This window comes from Pseudorasbora parva, chromosome 14 (genome assembly GCF_024679245.1).
Source record: "Pseudorasbora parva isolate DD20220531a chromosome 14, ASM2467924v1, whole genome shotgun sequence".
NCBI lineage: Eukaryota > Metazoa > Chordata > Actinopteri > Cypriniformes > Gobionidae > Pseudorasbora > Pseudorasbora parva.
In genome coordinates this window covers 24,007,563-24,028,775 of record NC_090185.1, presented here as the reverse complement: position 1 = coordinate 24,028,775, position 21,213 = coordinate 24,007,563, and the positions used below count along the sequence as shown (strand labels likewise).

Here is a 21,213-nt window from a genome sequence, read left to right as displayed (position 1 = left end):
TGGATTCGGGCTGTAGTTTTTCTATGCATTTTATTTTTTCTCTGTAATCCACCCCACACTAAAGTTACTTGCACTGACTGTTAATCATATTGGATTTTGTACTTTTGAAGTGCGTCATGCTTTTGGTCTGTGACGCAAGCTCTTCCTTCGAGAGCATTTCCTCTCTTTTTCTGTGGGTTTTTCCCCCCTCTGTCATTGACGGAGCAGCGCGTCTTGAGTGAGGTTAACAGCTGTGTCATGTTTTCTGAACGAGGAAGCTATGAATTGCAATTTGTAGTTCTTAAAAAGCATCTTAAACTGCAATGCCTCAGCCAAGGCATATAATGGAACGCAACAAAATAAAAGCCGTAACCGTGCTAATATAAATCAACAGCTTTTATAGCGACACCACTGAGTGATTGTAAGTGGCAGAGCTTATGGACCCGCCGTCTTTGCTTGTTGAATATCTCATGTTGGAGTGTGAAAAATGGCGTGTGAGCCAGCGAAGTGAAGCGTTGAGCCGAGGGAGCCCTCGGGCTGGCTGTGTGAGCCTCGGACACTGGCTGTTATTTATAGTCAGCCACCTGCAGGCCACACACGTGTGAGGAACCCTGGGTAAACAGAGCCAGTGCTCAGCGTACGTTGTCACGTTACTGTTCACTGGGCCTCTGCGGGGATCCTCCATTTCTTAGCCTGGGCCCCTTAAACATGTTATCTGAATCATCTCCACTCGCTCCATCCGCACCTTTGACAATTTTTGCAGGTCACTTTGACTTCTATGATAATTTCAACCGCCATTGCCGTCTGATGATGTCCACACACTGAGTTTACAGCTCCAAAAACATTGAATAATAAACTGCGCAACATTTCGAGCATCAAACTCTTCATCAGGCACGATGTAGATTGATTGATTGATATTGTGTATAAATATATGTAATTTAATTTAAATTACAATGTTTAAATAACTAAAATGTCTACTTTTTTAAAAATAAAAATAATTGTATAATACTGAATATACTAATCCATAATCGCCAACTAATTACTAAAAACAGTCAACTAATTTACTTAATGGTTTAAAACGAATTAAAACATTTATTAAATATAATCTTTTTGTATTTAATAGATTTAATAGAATAAATAATTGACAGATTTAATCATGAAAATTTAGTTGTGTAAATTAAAATTATTTTAATTATATAAACTACTATTACTAGTTATTTATTTTGATAAAACTGGTAAATGTATATACTTGTACTTTAAAAAAATATTTAAAATTGGTTATTGTTATACAAAATAAGCTTACATTAAATTGAAGTAATGAATAAATTTCACTTATTTTAAATTACATTATACAATTCCACAGTTTAAATTACTTCTACAAATAATAAATGCAAATATATATTTAAAACATTTTATTTAATTAATAATAATACTATAAAAATGTTTATATTTCTAATTATTATTATTATCATTTAAATGCATTTAAACCCTTTATTTTTATTAAGTCTCTCTTCCCTCGTATTAAAGCTATATTTTAGCTGTTTGGCGAGTTTATGCAATTAAAAGAAAATCTCCTTAATCTCAAATGTCCAAGTTCTCGTGTATCTCTGTGGATGGGATCAGTTCTCTTTTTAAATAAGAAATTAAAAAATAAACTACAAGTAGGAACAAGGCAGGCATAGTTTGCCACTCACACAAAACGAGTCTCTGCTGTAAAATTACTGCCCATGCTTTTCATCACTGCATCTGTGTTTGACAGCTGCTGCTGCTCAGTTGATGGGTGTAATTTGGCTCACGACAGAAGAGCAGGGGAGACTTCTCAGGTGTGCTGCTCAGACACCTGTGTGAAGGCTGCTGGAGCCGGAGGTTGCTCGGTATGGTTGCACATTAAGGAGATTATAGGAGGCCCCGAGGGCCACAAACCTTAATTATTTTAGGAGGTTAAGTGCAACTCTTGCAATCAAAGTACGTTTACAGTTTGGTCAATCTAGAAAAACTCATTTGATTGAAGTGAAACTCATGGGTTACACAGGTTTGTTCTCAAAGAAATTGGACAAACAGTTTCTATGGATGGCTTTTGTATTTGTATTAATTTATTTTATTTGTGAAAGTGTTTTCTTTATAAACCTTTTATAAAAGTAAATCTGTGTAATCCATTTTGTACTAACCAGCTGCTTTAAACAGGAGTTTCTCTCTTGTCTGTCTCGATGCTTATGTTGGCTGCTCTTCTCCTCTGTCAACAGAAAATCTCAATACCGCAGTCAGAGAATCCAAATGAGCTGCGAACGTTTACGTTCTACCTGTCCAATGTGGGAAAGGACAACCCCCAGGGCAGCTTTGACTGCATTCAGCAGTACATTACAAGGTAAAAGAGAAAATAAACCACATCTTTTATTCAAACAGATTCGTGCCATCTTAAGGTAGTGTAACGATTTCTGATGTACGAGTTCATTTGTCTTTGGAAAGGAAATGTTGCCATGAAAACAGTTGATTTGATGTCATCCGAGTTTGTCAGACAACGTTAAAAAACTCTTGTGATCGCATCCGTGGCATCATTACAAGCGCCATCTGTTCCTTTCTCTGTTCCCGCTACTGTTCAGCTCTGGACGAACACCAGAACAGAGAGAATAAATTGAATTTGGCCAATTGTCCAACCAAATGAGGAAGAAACTGGGAATGCATAGTTGCTGTTAATGTCCTCCCATTTTCCCAATAAGATCAAAGGGTCAGCTGAAGTTCAGGCGTTACATGCTCTTGTGAACTCTCTGATTCTCTTTATCTCATTCCACAAGCTTTATTAAAGCATTGTGACATCAGTCAGATGAAAGTCTTTTTTTTAAATCTTATGTTGAAGCTGAACAATTGTTCTCTTTCTAAAAAAACAATCTAGAACAAAAGGCCAATTCAAAGCTATTTGTTTCAGATTTGTGTGAATGGATTTCTTGTATAATTAGTCCCAGTTTTCACTATCTTCAGCCAGTTGCACCACATAATTAGCTAATTTGTCATTTTAGCTGTAGCTTTCGTCCACTGAAAGTACAAGGACAGGCCTCCCAGGATCAGCCTGGAGTTAAGTGCTCGCTCAAAGGCGCATTGGAGATAGTTGTACAATGATTACAAAGACTTTGAATTGTGGATCACCCCTTTGGGGTTTGATCCTATCCACAGCACAAGGAATGCCCATTCGGGGTCCAGGCCTCTACTCGCTTCACTTGAGAATACTGTCGCAAAAGCTGTTTATGAGCACTGTTTATTCGTATTATATATTTAAGCTAAGCCTTTTAGAAATGAATGGTGTACACTACAGTCTCCATGTTCACGGCGTTCCAGACTAACATATTTTATGATTTATAAAAGATGAATCACTGTTTGGCCATTTGGGATTATGGTATGAAGATAAAGGTTAGGATTATGATTTTTCGTCGCATCGTGAGTGTATATTAGCACGGGTTGTCTTTTCTTGGTGCGTCTGGTAGAGCAATTCGACTTGGAAGCAGTGATGTGTAACAGCCTATATCTATTAGATCACATGACTCCTGTGAGATGCCAGTTTAGTTTGGTTTATTAGGTCGACTAGTGCAGTGGTTCCCAACCTGTGGGCCGTGGCCCACTAGGAGGCCTCAGTGATCCTCCAGGTGGGCCAGCGAGATGACTTGGCTTGACTTAACATTAATTTGAATACATTAATATAATTTATTACTGTGCGCGCAGTCAGCGGAGGCCCGCACTGCAGTGCCAGGCGACAGTATAAACAAGGCTTTAGGCAGTCATTCATGATGTGGGTAAGAAGTTAAATGTGACTGTTTACTAGAGTTGGGTACCAAACACAGTACTTTTAAGGGCGCCGACCGAATTATGTTGATAGTACCAATTCACATTAAATCAAGCGGTACCACATTTTGGTACCGGAGATTGAGAACGCATCTAGTGATATAGACTAGTGTCTATGAATATTAAACAGCAAAAATACTATTACGAATGTGTGTGGTGAATGGGGCTGACCCGCAGTTTATTACCAAAAAAAAGAGATAGAATGGCCCTAATCTAGTCAACCCCACTAACATTGTCAGTACACTATAAACCTTCTCCATGAAGTTCTCTAAATGTATCTGTAGCACCAGCCATCAAAGCATCGCAACAAATTCACTAGCTTCAACAAAACATTAAGACAATATGCGTCTCAGTGACTTCACATTTATCCTTATGTAGCCGGTCTTCCTTCCTTCTACTTTAGAAAACCCAATTTCTTGTTTTGCTCTGGCATAGTGTGCCTTAACTGTGATCAGGAGTATTGACTCCCAATATTGTCAAGCAGATCAAAGGCAGTTGACAGGGTTTCAGGCTGGATGAGCCGCTCGTAAGGAACCTCTCTACAGGTGTTGCCCTTTAAGAGGACGCCCATCCAACCACCTGTGCCGTGAATGAGCCATTGCAACACATTTGAAATATGGCTAACTGGTGAGAAGGTGGCATAGTCGGTGGCATTTGGAGTGTCTGACAGGCTTGGTTTCTGTCCAGTGAAGGGAGCATACAGCTGGACTGCCTGGGAGGGATCCAGGACAAAATCACGGTATGCGCCACAGACGACTCCTACCAGAAAGCCAGGCAAAGCATGGCTCAGGCCGAGGAGGAGACCCGTAGCCGTGGAGCCATCGTCATCAAGCCTGGCGGGAGATACGTGGGTAGGTTTGCCGCATCTCGGGCCGCCACATTTGAATGTATGCGACTGTTCCTGTAAGGCTTGAGCGGAAGACTCTCGTTTTGTTTACACATGGTGCACAGACAGATTGCAGAGAAGGGGTGTGATTTAGAGCCAGTTCGTCTCCACAAGTCTGAAACTGCGGCGTGCTACATAATTTATGAAGCTGTCTGTTCCGGTGCTCACAAAATATATTCTAGTTCTCCAGTAACTTGCACAAAACTCAAGCTTTCACCAAAGAGGTTAAATGACACAAATCATTCCAACTGATCCTCAGTTTGTCCTATCCTGCCTATATGGTACTACTTTTATTTGTGCAGGTCTTAAAAGTCTTTTAAAATACATGCAATTGATTTTAAAAACTCTGCAGACCCCCTGAAAAGTAATAGTATCACCGAAGCTGAAAAGAACAAAGCACCCATTTTAGGGATAAATAATTAATAAATAATTAAAAAATAACACTATATTTAAAAATGTTTACACATGAGAAAAATACTTGCTCAATCGAGATTTAACATCAATTTTTGACCAACTTTTTTTCCTTCGCTGTTCAGGTAAGCGCGTACAAATCCGGAAGCCGATAACGGGTGTTTCCGATGTGGCTCCGTCGCGGCGGATTTCGCGGCCGGTTATCATCTCCAGCAGTCAGAAAAAAAGCCCGCCGCGGCCACTGAGGGAACGGCTGGTGCATTTACTGGCCCTCAAGCCCTACCGCAAACCCGAACTGCTGGTGCGGCTCACGAAAGAAGGCCTGTCTCCTCAGGACAAGGAGACTCTGGACAGCCTCCTGCAACAGGTTCATAACCAGCACAAGAAATACTAACTGATAACTTTATTCAGTTACACACACTAAAACACGAGATATACTACTTGTTTATTTTTACAGCATGCAGTATGTATGAGTATGGCACCTCTTTCAAAGTTATGGTTTGTTATTGACAATTTTAGTTTGTATGACCCATTATAAATCATGTTTTTGACATCTACTTAGACATAATGACTCAACCTAGACACATTTGTCAGTACATACAGACACACTCAGGCCTGCGTATAGCCAAAGCATATAATAGACAGAGGCTGTCAGCACGCTGTTGTAGTGTTTGTTTTTCTGCACTGGTGTTGAAATACGGCGCTTGTACTCTTATTTTTAGAAAGCCAAGACTTAAGCCTCTTGTTTCATTTTGCTGTGTTTTTTCCTGGCTGGGTGTAGGTGGCTAATCTGAATAGTAAGGACAACACCTTCACATTGAAGGATTGTTTGTTTAAGGAAGTTCAGAAGGACTGGCCGGGTTACACTGAGGTGGACCAGCAGATTCTGAAGAGAATTCTTGTACGGTAAGCTTCATTGACTTTTGTATCCACATCTTTCGTATCTGTTTTCTTGGCATTTTGTTTTTCTTTAATCAGGTTTTTTTACTAAGTTTTTTTTAAACTCCAGGTGTGTCTGTAAATGTATTCAGTAGTTTAAGGACTCTTATCCATGTAGAATGGAATACTTGATTATTTTATTATATATATATATATTTTTTATAATTAAAATAAGTGTAATTTAAATGAATTTTAATATTTGTTATATTCTCAAAACAACAAGATGGTATTCGGTAGTAGTTTTATGCACTGTAAACATAATAGTTTAATAGTTAAGTAAACTGGTTGCCTTAATTTTGAGTTTATTAAAATTAAAAATTTGAGTTGATACAATGAAGGAAATTGGTTTAATAAATCAAAACTCTAAATATTATATCTGAACCACATAAAAAAATTGGTAAATCATGAAAATAGCACCATTTTGCATGTTTCACTGCATCGTCACAAATAAAATGCACACAATTACCCAATATGCTTGCAAAATCTTTTAATATTTGAATAAAGGTTGTCGATTCTTCTCAAATGTTCTCAAACTTTGAGGGGAAAACTCAAATTTTGAATTTCAATTTTAAGGCAACCAGGTAACTTTTATTTTTTTAAATAGTTTTTTTACAGAATGTTATGCACAATATACACACTTATGCAAATTAAGTCGTGTTATGCTTTCAACAGCTTGCTTTCTGATTGGGTATCTCTTCATTCCATGTGACAATTCTACAGCGTGCGTGTACATTTGTTCTCTGGGTTCCCATTGGACATGTTGGATATTTATGATTTGAGAAGTGCCGACGTTCTTCCAAGCAGATTTTATCACTCTTAACACGCATTGCTCCACAGGAAAACCAAAAGATAATCATGACTTTACCTAGGATTGTCAGAGGGGGAGAATTGGGCCCAAAATCAGCCGGATTATTTTATAGCTATGGGAGCCTTTACATGGAAACGTCTGAGCTCCAATGAACTCTGGTGCAAGACTGTCCCCTGCCTGGAAGCTAAATTTAGAGAGGCCATGCTACATGCTGGACTGGGTAGAACATAGTGTTGTGATATCCGTTCAAAACAAAATTAAAATATTTGCCAGAAACAAACCCAACACCCAGGTAGAACACACTCCACGCGCTTGCACTTTGAGACGGATGGTAAAGCTTATTAGCTGACGGGCCTTTTTACGTCCACACACACCCCCCTCTCGCCCACCTTCCCATCTGGTCGTAAACGATGTGCTGTCGTGTATGAGCTGTGGCTGTGTGCAGTCGGGAGGTTAGTGATGCAACCAATTCCAGCACATGCTGATCCGTGTGTGGGTGGCACCGGTCCAAGGCCTGGCCGTGCATGGGCACGCAGTTTGATCGAGACCATGGCGACTCATGCCCACCCACCTACTCTCAGGAATAGACCCCTGTCCATGCACCCTTGACGGAGGCGGGGCCTGCTATTGGGATGCATTGGCCCATGTCATACTGCCCCCTGTTGACATCCACACAAACTGCATCAGTTTAAGTGCACTTGACCAAGCAGCATTATGAACTCTGGCTGATTGTTTGATCGCATTACATATTAGTGCACTTAACACCGTAACCATGTTTGATATTAAAATATACATAGAATACACATTTATATGGAAAATTAAACCTGAAGTTATTGGAGTGCCCATTCTCTGTGGTGGTGTTTCGCATAACCCCGGCAAACAACACTACATTTATACCACTATTAGGCTGGTGGTATACATTTCACACAAGTCGGTCAATCTTATTTATTTTTTTATCTTAATTTTGGCAATTAAACTTGTTTTCCTGCTGTTATCTTGCATTTGCCAAAGTGACATTTAAACTGCTTCATGACAACAGAAAAATATAAAAATGTTGCTGACATGTTGTGGAGACAGTATTCACAACCAACATCTTGTTATCAGTAAACATGCATGGCAGTTTCAGATAGGTCTTTTATCAGTGAGGTTTTTTTTTTTTTTAATACAAAATTAACAGGTATGCAGTATCAAAATGTTTTTTTTTTACTTTATTTTTTCTGAGTTATACATGCAAACCAATTAAAGGTACAACATTTGCAGCACTTTTCTGGATTAGGCAGTTCCTTGACTTCTTTTAAACGGATGATTCCTTGTCTTTCATTCTCCACAGGAAACTGTGTAAGCCTCAGAGCAGTGCCCCTGTGTCTGGGGAGAGCCCGGTCAGCCCGCACAAAGAGCCAGCCAGCAGCTCACCCTCTCAGGTCAGCCTTTTGCCTTGTTCTAGACCATTCAAAGCTGGTATAGTTGGCTCTGTTTGTGCCTATACAAACAGAGCCAACTATACCTGCAAAACATTTAATCGCTGTTTAATATTTACCTGCATTTAAACCATCCCAGTTTTATGAACTGTCATTGTCCGTGGCCAACAGAAACGACCTGCAGCAGAGTTCATCGATCCCCTGGCCAATAAGAAACCCAGAATATCGCATCTAGCTAGCAAATCTACAGGGCTCATCAACGGCAAGCTGAGCTCATCCAATGGTAAGGACTCTTCTAGTTCTCAAGCAGCAGAGACGTCGTCGAGCTCTCAATTTCCTCAGCTGGAGATCCCCCGACCCTTCGACCCCCTTTCGGATGTCAGCAACGACTCCAATGGCAAAGACTGTGAAAGTCAGGAGGCGGCAGTGGCGGAAAGACTGAGTCAGCCCCTGTCATTTGCCCCTCGCTCCACAATGCAAGAGGAAAGTCTAGACTCCGCATCCCCAACCCACAGCAGTCTGGATGCATCTCAGACCCGGACTGCTCAACTCTCACTGCATGGCAAGCCTAAAAAGAAGTCCAAAAAACACAAGGACAAAGACAAGTCTAAGGAAAAAGACAGAGAGCGGGACGTGAAGAAGGAGAGGAGAGTTGATGAAGACCATGGCTTGGATCAGAGGAAACCCTGTGACGTCGCAAGTGATAGGAGAACAGGTGTGGATTAGTTTCTCTGAGTAATTTATAATTTCAAGGGTTATGTCAGAATGCTGCAGGTGAAATGTTGTCCTGTTTAAATCTACTATATCATCTCAATTAGATCTGACAGAAAAGATTTTCCATTTCAGATCTTGAGTATTTTGAAGAGTATAGTTGATTAAACGGCTGAAAGGGTTGTTTTAATAACTAAACCAAAAAGTTGGTTTAAGTAGTCGTACAGGCGACCCATCAATTAAACTGAAAGGTTGAAGTAATTGGCGGAATCATTCAGACAACCCATTAACTAGTCAATTAGTCCAACAACCAACCTAGTTGTTAGTGAGGCCAATTATTTGATCCGGTGGGCTGTGTGAACGTCTATTTAAGTAGTCAGTTACTAGCCCAAAATCTGACACAGTGGGTTAGTGAGGTCATTAGCTGAATAACAACCGACAAGTATGTTAGAAGGGTCAATTATTACAATGATTTTAATGAGGTTTGCGCTCGTCCATTTACTGGCGTTTGCACCATTATTTACTGCCCATTACTGTCTGTCTTAAACCAGACGCTAACTGGTAGATTGTTGTCATTTATAAAAATGATCCAGCTGCGTCTTATTTAATTTGACCATTGTCAGTAGAACATGCACTGAACTTTCTACTCCCATCTGTGTTTTTTTTGTTTTGGAATTACACTTGAATTTACATTTGTCCTGTTTAGTAATTCTAGCCCCTAGTATGATTTGTTTGATTAGTTTAACATGCACTTTCTGCCAATCTCATGTTAATCTTGAGTACCTGTAGAGTAGTCTTGCATCATACCTCAGAGTCTTTAGTTTGATCATATTTATAAAAGACAGATGTGCTGTACTGATTCTTTCCAAAAACAGCTGAGCTCATGGAGGCATGCAGTGGGTGGGGATAAATAGTCACCAGCACACACATACACAATAATATGTGGCACTATCCATGGATAACTTTTAATTCACCATGTTTGTGTCATTTACATTTTATCCACTTACATCCCGATTGCCAACAAAACATTTGATGCAGTTTCACTTACCGCCTGCGGTTTCAACTCATGACCAGGAACAAACAAACACACTTGCACAACTCCGCTGCTCCTCCAGGAAAAACAAACTGCATCCACTCTTTCCTTCACGCTGGGTTATTTGGGAAACTGAACAAGGTTATCTTTCCCTCACAAGCAAAAACACACTTCTTCTTTAGTGACATGGTTGATTTCAGGGTCTAAAAACTAAATGACAGCACTGCCAATGGCTTCCGTAACCCGAACAGCGCTTGTTATTGGGCGTGCTCTTGCTATGGTGCCGCTCTGTTTTTTTTATTGTAGCCATTTTTAGCATGAGATTTCAACTCTTTAACAATGTACGTCAGAATGCACGTATTAATGCAAAGCATTAGACCTCCCTTTAATAGGCATTCAGCAAACCCTCCAACTAGTTGACTGGTAGTCCAACATTTGACAATTGTTACGTGAGAGGTCAGTTAGTTCAATAGCCATTTAGACAGTCCACCAAAACAACAGTTCGACAACTGACCTAGTCAACCAGTGGGGTCAATTAGACATCCTTCCAACTAGTACATTTTGAACTAGTCCGTTTTGACTAAAGAAATGTACAGTTTTGCACATCCGTCTTCAGATTGTTTTTTAGCAGTGTTTTTCCCTCTCCCAGTACAAGTGTGGACTGACGTCATGGCATGGCAGTCCCTCAGTTTGCAGGATAAAACTGTCTGTTTAACAATTCAACTTTTCCAATTCTTTTCAGGTTTGAATGGAACATGTAACAGCTCCAGTATTCCTGCATCTTCATCGGAGACAACAGACTATTTATTGTAAGCACCTCTTTGTACAATGTCTTATCACTTGCCTTTTGCGTTAGGTTTGTTGCATTATATAACGAAAAGAAAATAACATTAAACTTTTATAACGTTTATAAAATTGGTGTTTTTTCCGCTTGGTTTCCTCAACAGAAAGTACACAGTGATAAGCTCACAAGAGCAACGTCAGACTTACAAGAATGACTTCAACGCAGAGTACAGCGAGTACCGGGGCCTCCACTCTCGGATAGAGGGCATCACCCGACAGTTCACTGTACTCGACTCCGAGCTCAAACAACTCCAGCAAGGCACAGACAAGTACAAGGTATCTTTATCGAAAACTCCATACCAAAAACACAGTGCATCCATCCACGCATATGATTACTCATTTTTTATTAATATGCTGTTGGCCTCTGCCTGATCCCAGTAGTCACGTCTTCCTCCAGAAAATGAGAAAATAAAGTGTAGTTGACTCATCCAGTGCCTTAATGCAATTTTTGTATCTTGATAAATTAGAAACTCTTACTATGTTTTTTTTTTTTGTTCCCTCGCCTCTCCCAATCTAGTTTGAGAGAGTAATGAAATAAACAACATAATCATTTGACTGATTAGAGGCAATAATGTTAAATAACCGGAGCAGAATGTTGAAGCTCCTACACAGTCATAACCCTTTAAAGGGCTCAATAATAAAGATATCCCACTGGCTTGGGGCCAGTGAGAGAGTTATAGGTCAGGTGACAACTGGCATTTGCATTATAGCTGTTAAACTGTGTTGCCATATCTAGCTAGGAAAAAGTCAGCCACATGTCATGACAAAACAAAAAAAGAGAGGGAAATAAGGGAGGAAATGTATTTAGAGTGTCTTGTACAATAGGTGGAAATATTTGACAGCTACTACTTGGTCAATCATAGTTTGTGTTAAGCACTAGCAGGATCGGACACTTATTTGTAAATTAAAAAATAAATAAAATATAAAATGGTGACTAATGGTGAGTTAGAAACGACTTAATAAAATTATTTTAACTGGACATTACTTATATTGAGCTATTATTTTTTACAATTAACAAACAGTTTTTATGTAAGAATTTAACTATGCTTGTTAATTTAATATTAGTATTAAATAGCCAGCAGCGATCCCCCTGTAGCCTAATTCTGGTTGCCCACTGAAGCCAAGCAGTGTGGAGCCTGGTCAATACCTGGATGGGAGACTCTTGGGGAAACCAGGTAGCTGCTGGTAGAGGTGTTAGTGAGGCCAGCAGGGGGCGCTCACCCTATGGTCTGTGTGGGTCCTAACACCCCAGTATAGTGATAGGGAGACTATACTGTCAAAGAGCACAATCTTTCGGATGAGACGTTAAACCGAGGTCCTGACTCTCTGTGGTCGTTAAAAACCCTGGCATCCTGGCCAAATTTGCCCATTGGCCTCTGTCCATCATGGCCTCCTAATAATCCCCATATAATGATTGGCTTAATCACTCTGTCTCCTCTCCACCAATCAGCTGGTGTGTGGTGAGCGTTCTTGCGCGCAATATGGCTGCCTTCGCATCATCCAGGTGGATGTTAAACATTGGTGGTGGTTGGTGGTGGTGGACCCCCCTTCTATGTAAAGCACTTTGAGTGTCTAGAAAAGCGCTATATAAATGTAACAAATTATTATTAAAACTAGGTTGCTCCTGTAAGGTGTTAGTGAGGCCACCCTGTGCTCTGTGTGGGTCCTAATGCCCCAGTATATTGATAGGGACACTATACAGTCAAAAAGCACTGTCCTGTTGGCACCAGTAGCCTTGTGGGCAGCTTTGGTCGACCTAAATTTGAGTCCTGGCTTGTGGACCTTTCTCGATCCCATTAAGTGAATTTATTCAACAATCTTTTCTCTTAAAATCAGCTTAGAAAACTGCAAGCACACTATATTAGTCTAGCAATTAAAGGTTGGATATGATCTGAGCAGGTTCACTGATCCTAGAGCTTCCCGTGAACCTGTATTTTTACATCAACTGCAACCATTTTGCTTATCTATGTATTTAAGCAGGAACATCACTGAAAATATCGGTTTCTCTTTTTCACAGACAATCCACAATCAGATACTTGAAGAGTATCGCAAAATAAAAAAGGTAAGCTGACCATCACTTCCGCCTTTTGTTACTTAACAGCCTGTGCTGAATACTGATCGAGTTCTCCTCTTTTCCCACAGACTAATCCAAACTATAGCCAAGAGAAGAACCGCTGTGAATATCTACACAACAAACTGGCACATATAAAAAAACTGATAGCAGAATATGATCAGCAGCAACTTCAAAACTGGCACTAATAACTATTATTTTTGTCTCTGTTTTTTTTTTCTTCTTAATCTGTCTCCCTTGAGAAAAAGAAAGAAACTCTGGATTTTTTTGTTTGTTTTTTCTTTCTTTCTTGGCTTTCTCTAAAAACAAGTTGCTCTAATGTAAAATGCCACGAAACTGATTTCTTTTTTCCCCTTCTGTAGTGGGCCAAGTGCTCTATTAAGGACAGTGCAGACCCATGAATTAGATTTTTTTTATGATTATTTTTATGGGACTTGGGACATGGGCATACCTGTGTAGCCTAATGCATTATGGGATTGGTTGCCAGCTCCCTTCCCTTCTCAAAGGTCTGAAAGAATGTGTGAAAGAGAAACTTTCTTGAAACTCTTTTCCTGTCTTTCTGGTCGAGGATAACCAACACCCATTCCCAGATTCTTATAGTTTAAGGTTTAGAAAAAAACGTGGAGATTTTTTTTTCTTTTTCTGTATGTACTAAAAATTGAAAATTTTATTTTCTTTTATATTTATTTTTTCGTCTTCCATAGGGGATACTTCAGTCCGATTATGATTTCACACTCCTCAGATTGAGTGCTAAACATCTTGTCCCGTCCCTTTTGTTATTTTTCCTTATTCAGTCAGTATTTTATGCAAAAGCTGCCTTGGATTACAAGAAACACCTAATGCAGTACACCTTTCCCCATTTTCTTTTCTTTCTTTTTTTTTAAAGAGTGCTGTAGTGTCTGAAATGGCACTATCGGGCTCCTTATTTTGTGCAATGCGCTAGACCACGTGCAATGGACATAAATCAGATGCCTATCCGAGGGGGATCGCCTTCTGTTTAGAGGCTTTGACAGTATCAGTATTAAGTGGCGGCCATGGTAAAGCTCCATAAGGATGAACTTGCCATTCCAGAAGGGAGGGTAGCGCTTCGACGTCGGCACTTTTTTGCAATATTACATGCTTTTGACTGAAAAATATCACTTTATCACAACCCTCATCATTACATCATTAATCAGGCAGGCAAATCTTGCAAAATTGTGCCTCACGTGAGCCGCGTGTCATCCCTCAGGTATCTACAGTGATCCAGTATTGCTAGTTATGAGTGTGACGGCAACGTTACGTTTGTGGCCAAACTCACTTGGTATTCTTCCGGAAAATTGTGATTGTATCCCTTTAACGTAGCCCTATGGTGTTTCCAAAACTGGGCTGGTTGGTGAAGATGCAAAACGGCAGAAACACAACCTTCGCTCACTGTCTGAACCCTTTAGCAATTAAATGCTTGCTTGAATACTGAGTATTTGACCATTTCAGACAGTATTTTCATTACGAGATGACTGTTAAATTCCATTAAGGCATCTCATCGTGGAGGATCCATTACTAACCTCTGATGTGCTCCTCACATTACTGTGGCATCCGCCTCGTGGAAGCTCCACCTCAAGTTGCTCATCTGTCAGGTCCTGTTGAAGCATCAGCTGTACTTCTGATATCTGAACTCTTTTTATGTTTAAATATTAAAATTCAGCACTTTGCTCAGCTTCTTGCTGTTACTCTTACCTGGGTTTTGTTGCAAGGAGACACTTGCCTTGTCTGTCTGTGTATGCATGCTTTCTGACTGTTGAAGACAAAAAAGGGTAAAGGCCAGTGTTTAAAGCAGTTTTACACTGCTGTTCAATGTTCAAGAGCATTTGAAGCCAAATATTTATCAAATTGCCCCAAATTTACCTGGCCAGCATGAGTTTAATTGTCGCGGGTTTTAGGTGTGCACAATTACAACAATTTAAATAAAGCCAAATTTGACTTTTCTAAAAATCAAACCGTTCTCGGATCAAAATTTACCAGGTTATCTACTAAACTTTTACATTACCCCGAAGAAACAGTCTGAAAACGCTGCAAACAATTCAACGACAAACATGAATGACGTTTGTTTGGATTTGAAACTGCTACGATTCTTCGAACAATGTCGAGACAACCGGGGGGGTGGGAATGTGCCAAATGACCTGTTGTATAGGTTTGCATCAAATAAAATGTTGCTGTTTTAGCAAAAAAGAAAAATAAAGGGAGTGGGAGGAGCTTTGGGACGAAGGCCTGCGACGTCAACGCTAAAACCCAAAGCGCGCTTTTTGAAATAACAAGGGACTGGGACTGAAATTTATCTTGGTATTTCAATAAAATTCTTGGAAAACTTGGTTTTTATTCTGATGTTTTATTTTGTGTCCAAATTATTTTCTTAATGAGCATTTAAGACCTCTTGGGACGTTCAAGTCACTTTTGTTGTATGATGGTGTACTTTCTCTTAAAGGAATGCCACTTGTTTTTTTGTTTGTTTTTTAAATATGCTGATTTTTCCAAGTCCCTAAGAGTTAAAAAGTTGAGTTTTACCATTTTTGAGGCCATTCAGCCGATCTCAGTATCTGGTGGTAGCACTTTTAGCATAGCTTAGCATACATCTTTAAATCGGGTTAGACCATTAGCATTGCGCTCAAAAATGACTTTTTTTTTTCAAAGATAATATTTTTCCCATTTAAAACTTGATTCTTCTGTAATCACATCATGTACTAATAAGACCAATGGAAAATGAAACGTTTAGATTTTTAGACCGCTATAGATAGGTACTATTCTCTCATTTCTACGAAGTAATCAGGGAACTTTGTTGCCGTTCCATGGGTGCAGCGGCTTAATCATATTGAGCAGAAAAAAGTTCCTAGCTATATTGGTCTACAAAAATTAGCAACTTTTCATTTTCTGTTGGTCTTAGTACACAATGGAACTATAGAAGAGTCAAGTTTTAAAAATATTGAAAGTCTTTGGTCATTTTTTTTTTTAGCACAATGCTGATTTAATGATGTATGTTAAGCTAAAAGTCCTAGCGCCAGATAGAGAGAATGGAAAAAAGTGAAGTGTTCCTGTAATGAATTACACAGAAATACAGCAAGGTTTTAAAACTAAAAAATGAAAAACAGACAATGTGGATCAGGGTTGTTTTGCAACAACAACAAAAAACATCCATCATGATGCAACTGTTTTAAAGGATAGATAGATATAGACAGACAAACGGACAGGACAGGACAGACTTAAAGTGAAGAAACTGTTGCCTTAAAATTAAGTAATAAACTTTAGCTTACACATGAAGTTTACTTAAGAATTTCCTCAGTCTAAGGCAACTGAACTTTTTACAAGAAGATAACGATATAACAATATAATAACAAGGATATAATTGATCATCCAGATTTAGATCAACCTATATTATTTAGTGTTGTCTATAAAGCGTGCACCAGGCTTTCGCTTAATGTAGGCTATTTCCCATCATGCGTCGAAATCGGGTATCAGGAAACAAAAATCCCGGGCACATCAATGTTCATAGACCCTGGTTCTTTGGTAAGTTGTAAATTGCTTTTAATTTAAGAAGATAAACGTTTGTTTCCCCTTTTTCGGAAAATCTAGAGCTTCCTACTTGTAGGTATTAACGAGTTTGTGATTGACGTTCTTTCAACTCGTAAATCTTTCTTACATCACAAATGATCCTCAATTGCTCTTTCTTGCATTGACAGTTTAATTACTGACCACTAGATGGTAGCACAGGTTAGATTTTTGATTCAGTTGTAGTGCCTTTATTACAACCAGTGGGTCGGTTTATCTGCGCAAATATATGACTGCATCTGTTCAGAAATAGTTCCTTATTATCATAACGTGTACTGCACGTATCCTAGTGGCTTTTATGCCAAATTTGGTCCTCAACCCCCTAGCGCTATATAAACACACACTAAACTGTGAGGAGAGGGCGCATATGGATGTATAAGTGAAATGTCATGTGTGAAATCCTCAGCTGCCTTCGTAGTGCTTCGTTTGGCTATGCGCCGCTATGTTGGCCTCAATTTTATGAGAGCTTGAGGAGAGTCAGCGAGTTCAGCTTGGCACCGCGCCAGCCTCTCGTTCCTGGCTCATTCGGGTCTCTCCCTGCCTGCCCCTGTCCTCGTTCATCCCGTTACGACACACCGAACCCCCTGACAGATGGAAGACGCCCTCACGATTTAAGACTTTCCTTCCTGTTTGCTTAGGCCCGCAAATTGCACTATAATGTACGCGTTTACATTTCCCTCAAGATTGTGGGGATATGTAGGCTACTTTTAATATAGCTTCGAGCCCATGTTAGGGATGGGTTTGCTGAATATACATGTTTGTCACTGGTTAAATGTAGAACAACAACGTTCAGTGAAGTGCTGGTAGAGCCTATACACATTTATTTACTACTTTATGCACTAATTCAGTAGCATATCTCAACATCACACAGAGAAGTGTTGGAATGCTTAAAAGACTTTAATACGCCTTGATTCATTTTGAGAGAGCCACAATCTGATTCAGAAATATACATATAGCCTAGGCTAATAATAACAGGCCACATTACATGGCAACTCAGAATGTTTTCACTGTCAAAGTAGGCTAAATGTTGGGAAATCTGATTGATTTTAGCAAATGGTTCATTTAGTTCAGTTCCAAAAAAAATCTGATTAATTTGAAAATGTTTCCAGAAGTGTTCTGTTATTTATTCATTTTTTTATACATTACATTTTATTTCATTTTTAGTATTTTTTTGTAAATATTAACCTTTTGATTTAAGTAAATGTAGTACTCTTTAGTTGCAAAGTAAACATTTGTAGTTTTTTTTTGTAAGTTTGTTTATTTAATATTTGATTTTAGTAAACAAAATATTTTTTTAAATACTTGTAGCTATCGACAAAACATAGTATAGTGAATGATTTTAGTTTAATGTAGATTTATGCGTTGTTTTAGTCTGTAAATATGTCCCAAGTTTTGATCTATTTTGTGATCTGACAGTAAATTGGAAAAATAAATGTATATAAAATAGATTAAGCAATGTCCACTACACACATATCCTGTATGGTGGGCGAAACTAGCAAAAACAATAAATAAATTTAAAAAAACACAAATAAACAAATAACCTTCCCCATTAGCATGTTGCACCAATGAAAAAATAAACATGGAGCTACATTAAAAAATTGATAAATGGTTAAAAGGAAAAATGTCAACTAAGTTTAGCATTCCCTTTAACATTTTTTATGTCCTTTAACATTTGTTTTATTTATTCAACTATTTATCTCCACACACATGTAATAATTTATTTATTTATGCAGGAATATGTGAATTTTTTGTAGGCCTATTTATTTGCTCATTTATTTATTTCTGTAGGCCTATTGTTTTAGCAGAATTTGTCCTCCATAAACTTTACCTAAAACACATGCCACAATTGTACAGCTCACAGATATACTGTATATTGTTCATGGTACAATAGCCTAATGATTTCTTTGTGACTGAAAACTCAGATCATTTTGATTCAAACACTAATCCCACATTATGTGAAAATCTAACATTATGTTAAATTCCAGGTTACAAAGTGAAATAGCTTTGCTTGTTTGATATTGCATGATTTCCTTACTATTACAAAATAAAACATTTTGACACCCAAGGTGTAACATTGTTAGAGCCAAGATTTGATCCCAAATTATCTAAAGATATTTTCTGAACATTTTTTCAGGCATTAATACCACGTAAAGGTGGGAATCTTGTTGAATTATGCTACTTTATAATAACTGTCTCTGTTCTCAAATCTAAACAAAAAAAATCATAACAAAATGACCACTAAAAAGAAAGCGAAATATTAGTTTCACTTCACCTTTTCACACTGATTTTGAAAGTAACGGCCTAGCAAACTGATCCTGATTGTAAACATGAGTTCTTCACATTCGGCACATGGGGAGAAATGGTATGTCCCGCCCAGTCAACGGTTATTGGCACCGGCATTCTGATTCAAACTGCCCGGTTAATTGTTCATCCGTGTCATCGTTACCCAGCCAATGTGAGAGAGTTGTCGAGGAGAAAGAAATCCCCGCCGTTTGTGTGTCACACAAACGCCTCGCCCCTCTAGTTTTATACATACCGACTTCCACTCTCCCTTTCGTTTTAGTTGTGTTGGTACGACCTGCGGACTACACGCGTGAATTGTTCATACGAGTCGGATCTTTCCAACGAATGAGTTGAACCGCTTTCCAAAACCGGTGTGAACGATTCGTTAACGGATTGTACTGTAGCGTAATATTGCATTTTATAATACCGATCTCACAATATAATTTGAAACCCTTTCAAATATGAGATCACAAAACGGAAAGCTTATAAAAACAGTACAAATCCTAAAGCTTTTCAAAATCATGTAACTGCAAATACACATTACATTTCTAGAATTTTTATTTTTAATTAGTATTGTTATATTTGTATATATTGATTTAAATTTTAGTTGTTGTTGTTGTTATGTTTTAAATACTCTTTACTGTACTACAATACCTTGTATTTGTCTTGACCTAAGTAAAAAAAAGTAGGCTACTTCAGTGACCATTTGATGAGGTCAAAGATTCTTTGAATGGATTCCTTGACGTGAACTGTTCGAAAGAACCGATTCGCGGAAATGACTCGGACTTTCACACATACACACTCGGGCGCATTTTTTTCATTCGTGAGCCGGTCAAGATGGCGGCCGTATTGCCGAGACGGAGCAGCCGCTCGGCTTAATCGATCATTTTTCTCTAAATCACCGGGGCAGATCGGATCCAAAACGACCAAATCTTGCGGCACAACTTTGTGAAATCACCCCCACCCTGCGATATCCAACGTGAGATCATATCGTTTCAAAAAGGCAATTTTTTCACAGAAAATGCGCTTACTCTAGTTTGTGTCTCGTCCATTAGCTGTATTGGGGAGAATGGGAGAAAAGCTGGAGTTAAAACTGAAGTCGCCGGTCGGAGCCGAAGCTGCAGGCTACCCGTGGCCCTTACCTGTATATGTAAGTACTAACTTAACCGTCTTATTGTTTCAATTTAAACCGAAAATAACACCGGGATTCCCGTGTGTGCAGGCGAAGTGGGTCATGTACGTATAGAGCAACGTGTATCAAAACGAGTACTTAACGTTACGTTGTGTGAATTGTATCGTTGCTATGGCGTTTTTGCGTGCTTGTTCAGTATGTGTTTTTACAACTGGGTCACGAGGGTGTCAATACATCCTAAAGTGTGGGATACACGTAATGTCTATATGTTCACAAAGGCGCTCAGAAGATCTCTAAACACTAGTTTATACCAGATTTTGTCTTTTTTGAAACACAACCGGCTGTCTTTTCACAGCCGGTTGTGTTTCAAAAAGACAAAATCTGGTATAACCTCGAATACAATTCTATTTGTAGCGTATGAAAAACACTGACTTGTGTGTAGCCTGCTGACCCAGTTGGCCATCTCATAGAGTGGTTGTGTCTCAAATTCTAGGGAGCTGGCTACCTAGGCATCATTTATACTTGCATGGAAGGTTAAATGCGATTTAAAAGCGTAAATGTCCATGTTGTCATTCGAATCGTTTGAATTTGCTAGGTTTTTATTTTGTATAGTTTTAGATATTGTTAGTGACTCTTTCTATGCCAGTTAGTTCACATGGTCATAATATCTTTAAACAAACTAACTTATCATTGAATTGTCCAAGCAAATTGATAAACAAATACCGAAACGCATTGTTTATTAAAATCAAATTGACATATTGAAGAAGGCGTATTCATTTAGTAGGTCAAACCAAGTAAATGTTGCGTTATGGGCTTGTGTGACTTAAAAATAAGACTCGGTCACTAACTAGGCAGCGCAGCTCATTAGATTTTGAGACGGAGCCGTTAACCAAAACCTGCCATAGCAGATAGTGTGTATAAAACACATTCATTTAGCTCAGAACCGCAAAATGGTACACGAACACATTTTAACGTACATATATACACATATTAAGCATAACACGACGGGTTGCAAGACTCTCTATTCAACTAATGTTTATAAAGACTGGAATTTACGCTAGCCGTCATGCTAACAGTCAGATAGCAGGGCTAGCTAACTTTATCGCATTTTATCCAACACCGACAGTCGTCAAACTCAAGATAACTTACACAGTGTAAATATGTGTCAGAAGTGTGTGTAGAGAACTGTACTGGATATTTTAGGGTGTGATATGCTTCGTGACGGCTACGTATCGCACGAACGTTGTTAAACAAAAGGCGAGTAGTGCACTCAGGCGAGAGGACAGCATAAC

General features: G+C 38.9%; 2 protein-coding genes across 3 annotated transcripts in view; both read left to right on the top strand.

The window, feature by feature from the left end:
- The window catches only part of ell (elongation factor RNA polymerase II), a 43,257-nt gene extending 29,991 nt beyond the window's left edge, over nucleotides 1–13,266 (top strand). Inside the window, exons 3-12 of the mRNA XM_067415973.1 lie at nucleotides 2,223–2,344; nucleotides 4,498–4,661; nucleotides 5,233–5,474; nucleotides 5,889–6,013; nucleotides 8,185–8,275; nucleotides 8,444–8,987; nucleotides 10,759–10,825; nucleotides 10,964–11,135; nucleotides 12,877–12,921; nucleotides 13,002–13,266. Of these exons, the coding sequence (XP_067272074.1) occupies nucleotides 2,223–2,344; nucleotides 4,498–4,661; nucleotides 5,233–5,474; nucleotides 5,889–6,013; nucleotides 8,185–8,275; nucleotides 8,444–8,987; nucleotides 10,759–10,825; nucleotides 10,964–11,135; nucleotides 12,877–12,921; nucleotides 13,002–13,118 (1,689 nt within the window). The 3' untranslated portion in view covers nucleotides 13,119–13,266. The remainder of the gene's footprint in view (nucleotides 1–2,222; nucleotides 2,345–4,497; nucleotides 4,662–5,232; nucleotides 5,475–5,888; nucleotides 6,014–8,184; nucleotides 8,276–8,443; nucleotides 8,988–10,758; nucleotides 10,826–10,963; nucleotides 11,136–12,876; nucleotides 12,922–13,001) is intronic.
- Nucleotides 13,267–19,618: 6,352 nt separating this feature from the next.
- The window catches only part of dot1l (DOT1-like histone H3K79 methyltransferase), a 35,842-nt gene continuing 34,247 nt past the window's right edge, over nucleotides 19,619–21,213 (top strand). Inside the window, exons 1-2 of one of the 2 annotated variants that reach the window (XM_067415965.1) lie at nucleotides 19,619–19,768; nucleotides 19,845–19,939. In XM_067415965.1, coding sequence (XP_067272066.1) covers nucleotides 19,859–19,939 — 81 coding nt within the window. In that variant the 5' untranslated portion in view covers nucleotides 19,619–19,768; nucleotides 19,845–19,858. Of the gene's footprint in view, nucleotides 19,940–21,213 lie in introns of both variants that reach the window. The other variant, XM_067415966.1, reaches the window with a different exon arrangement.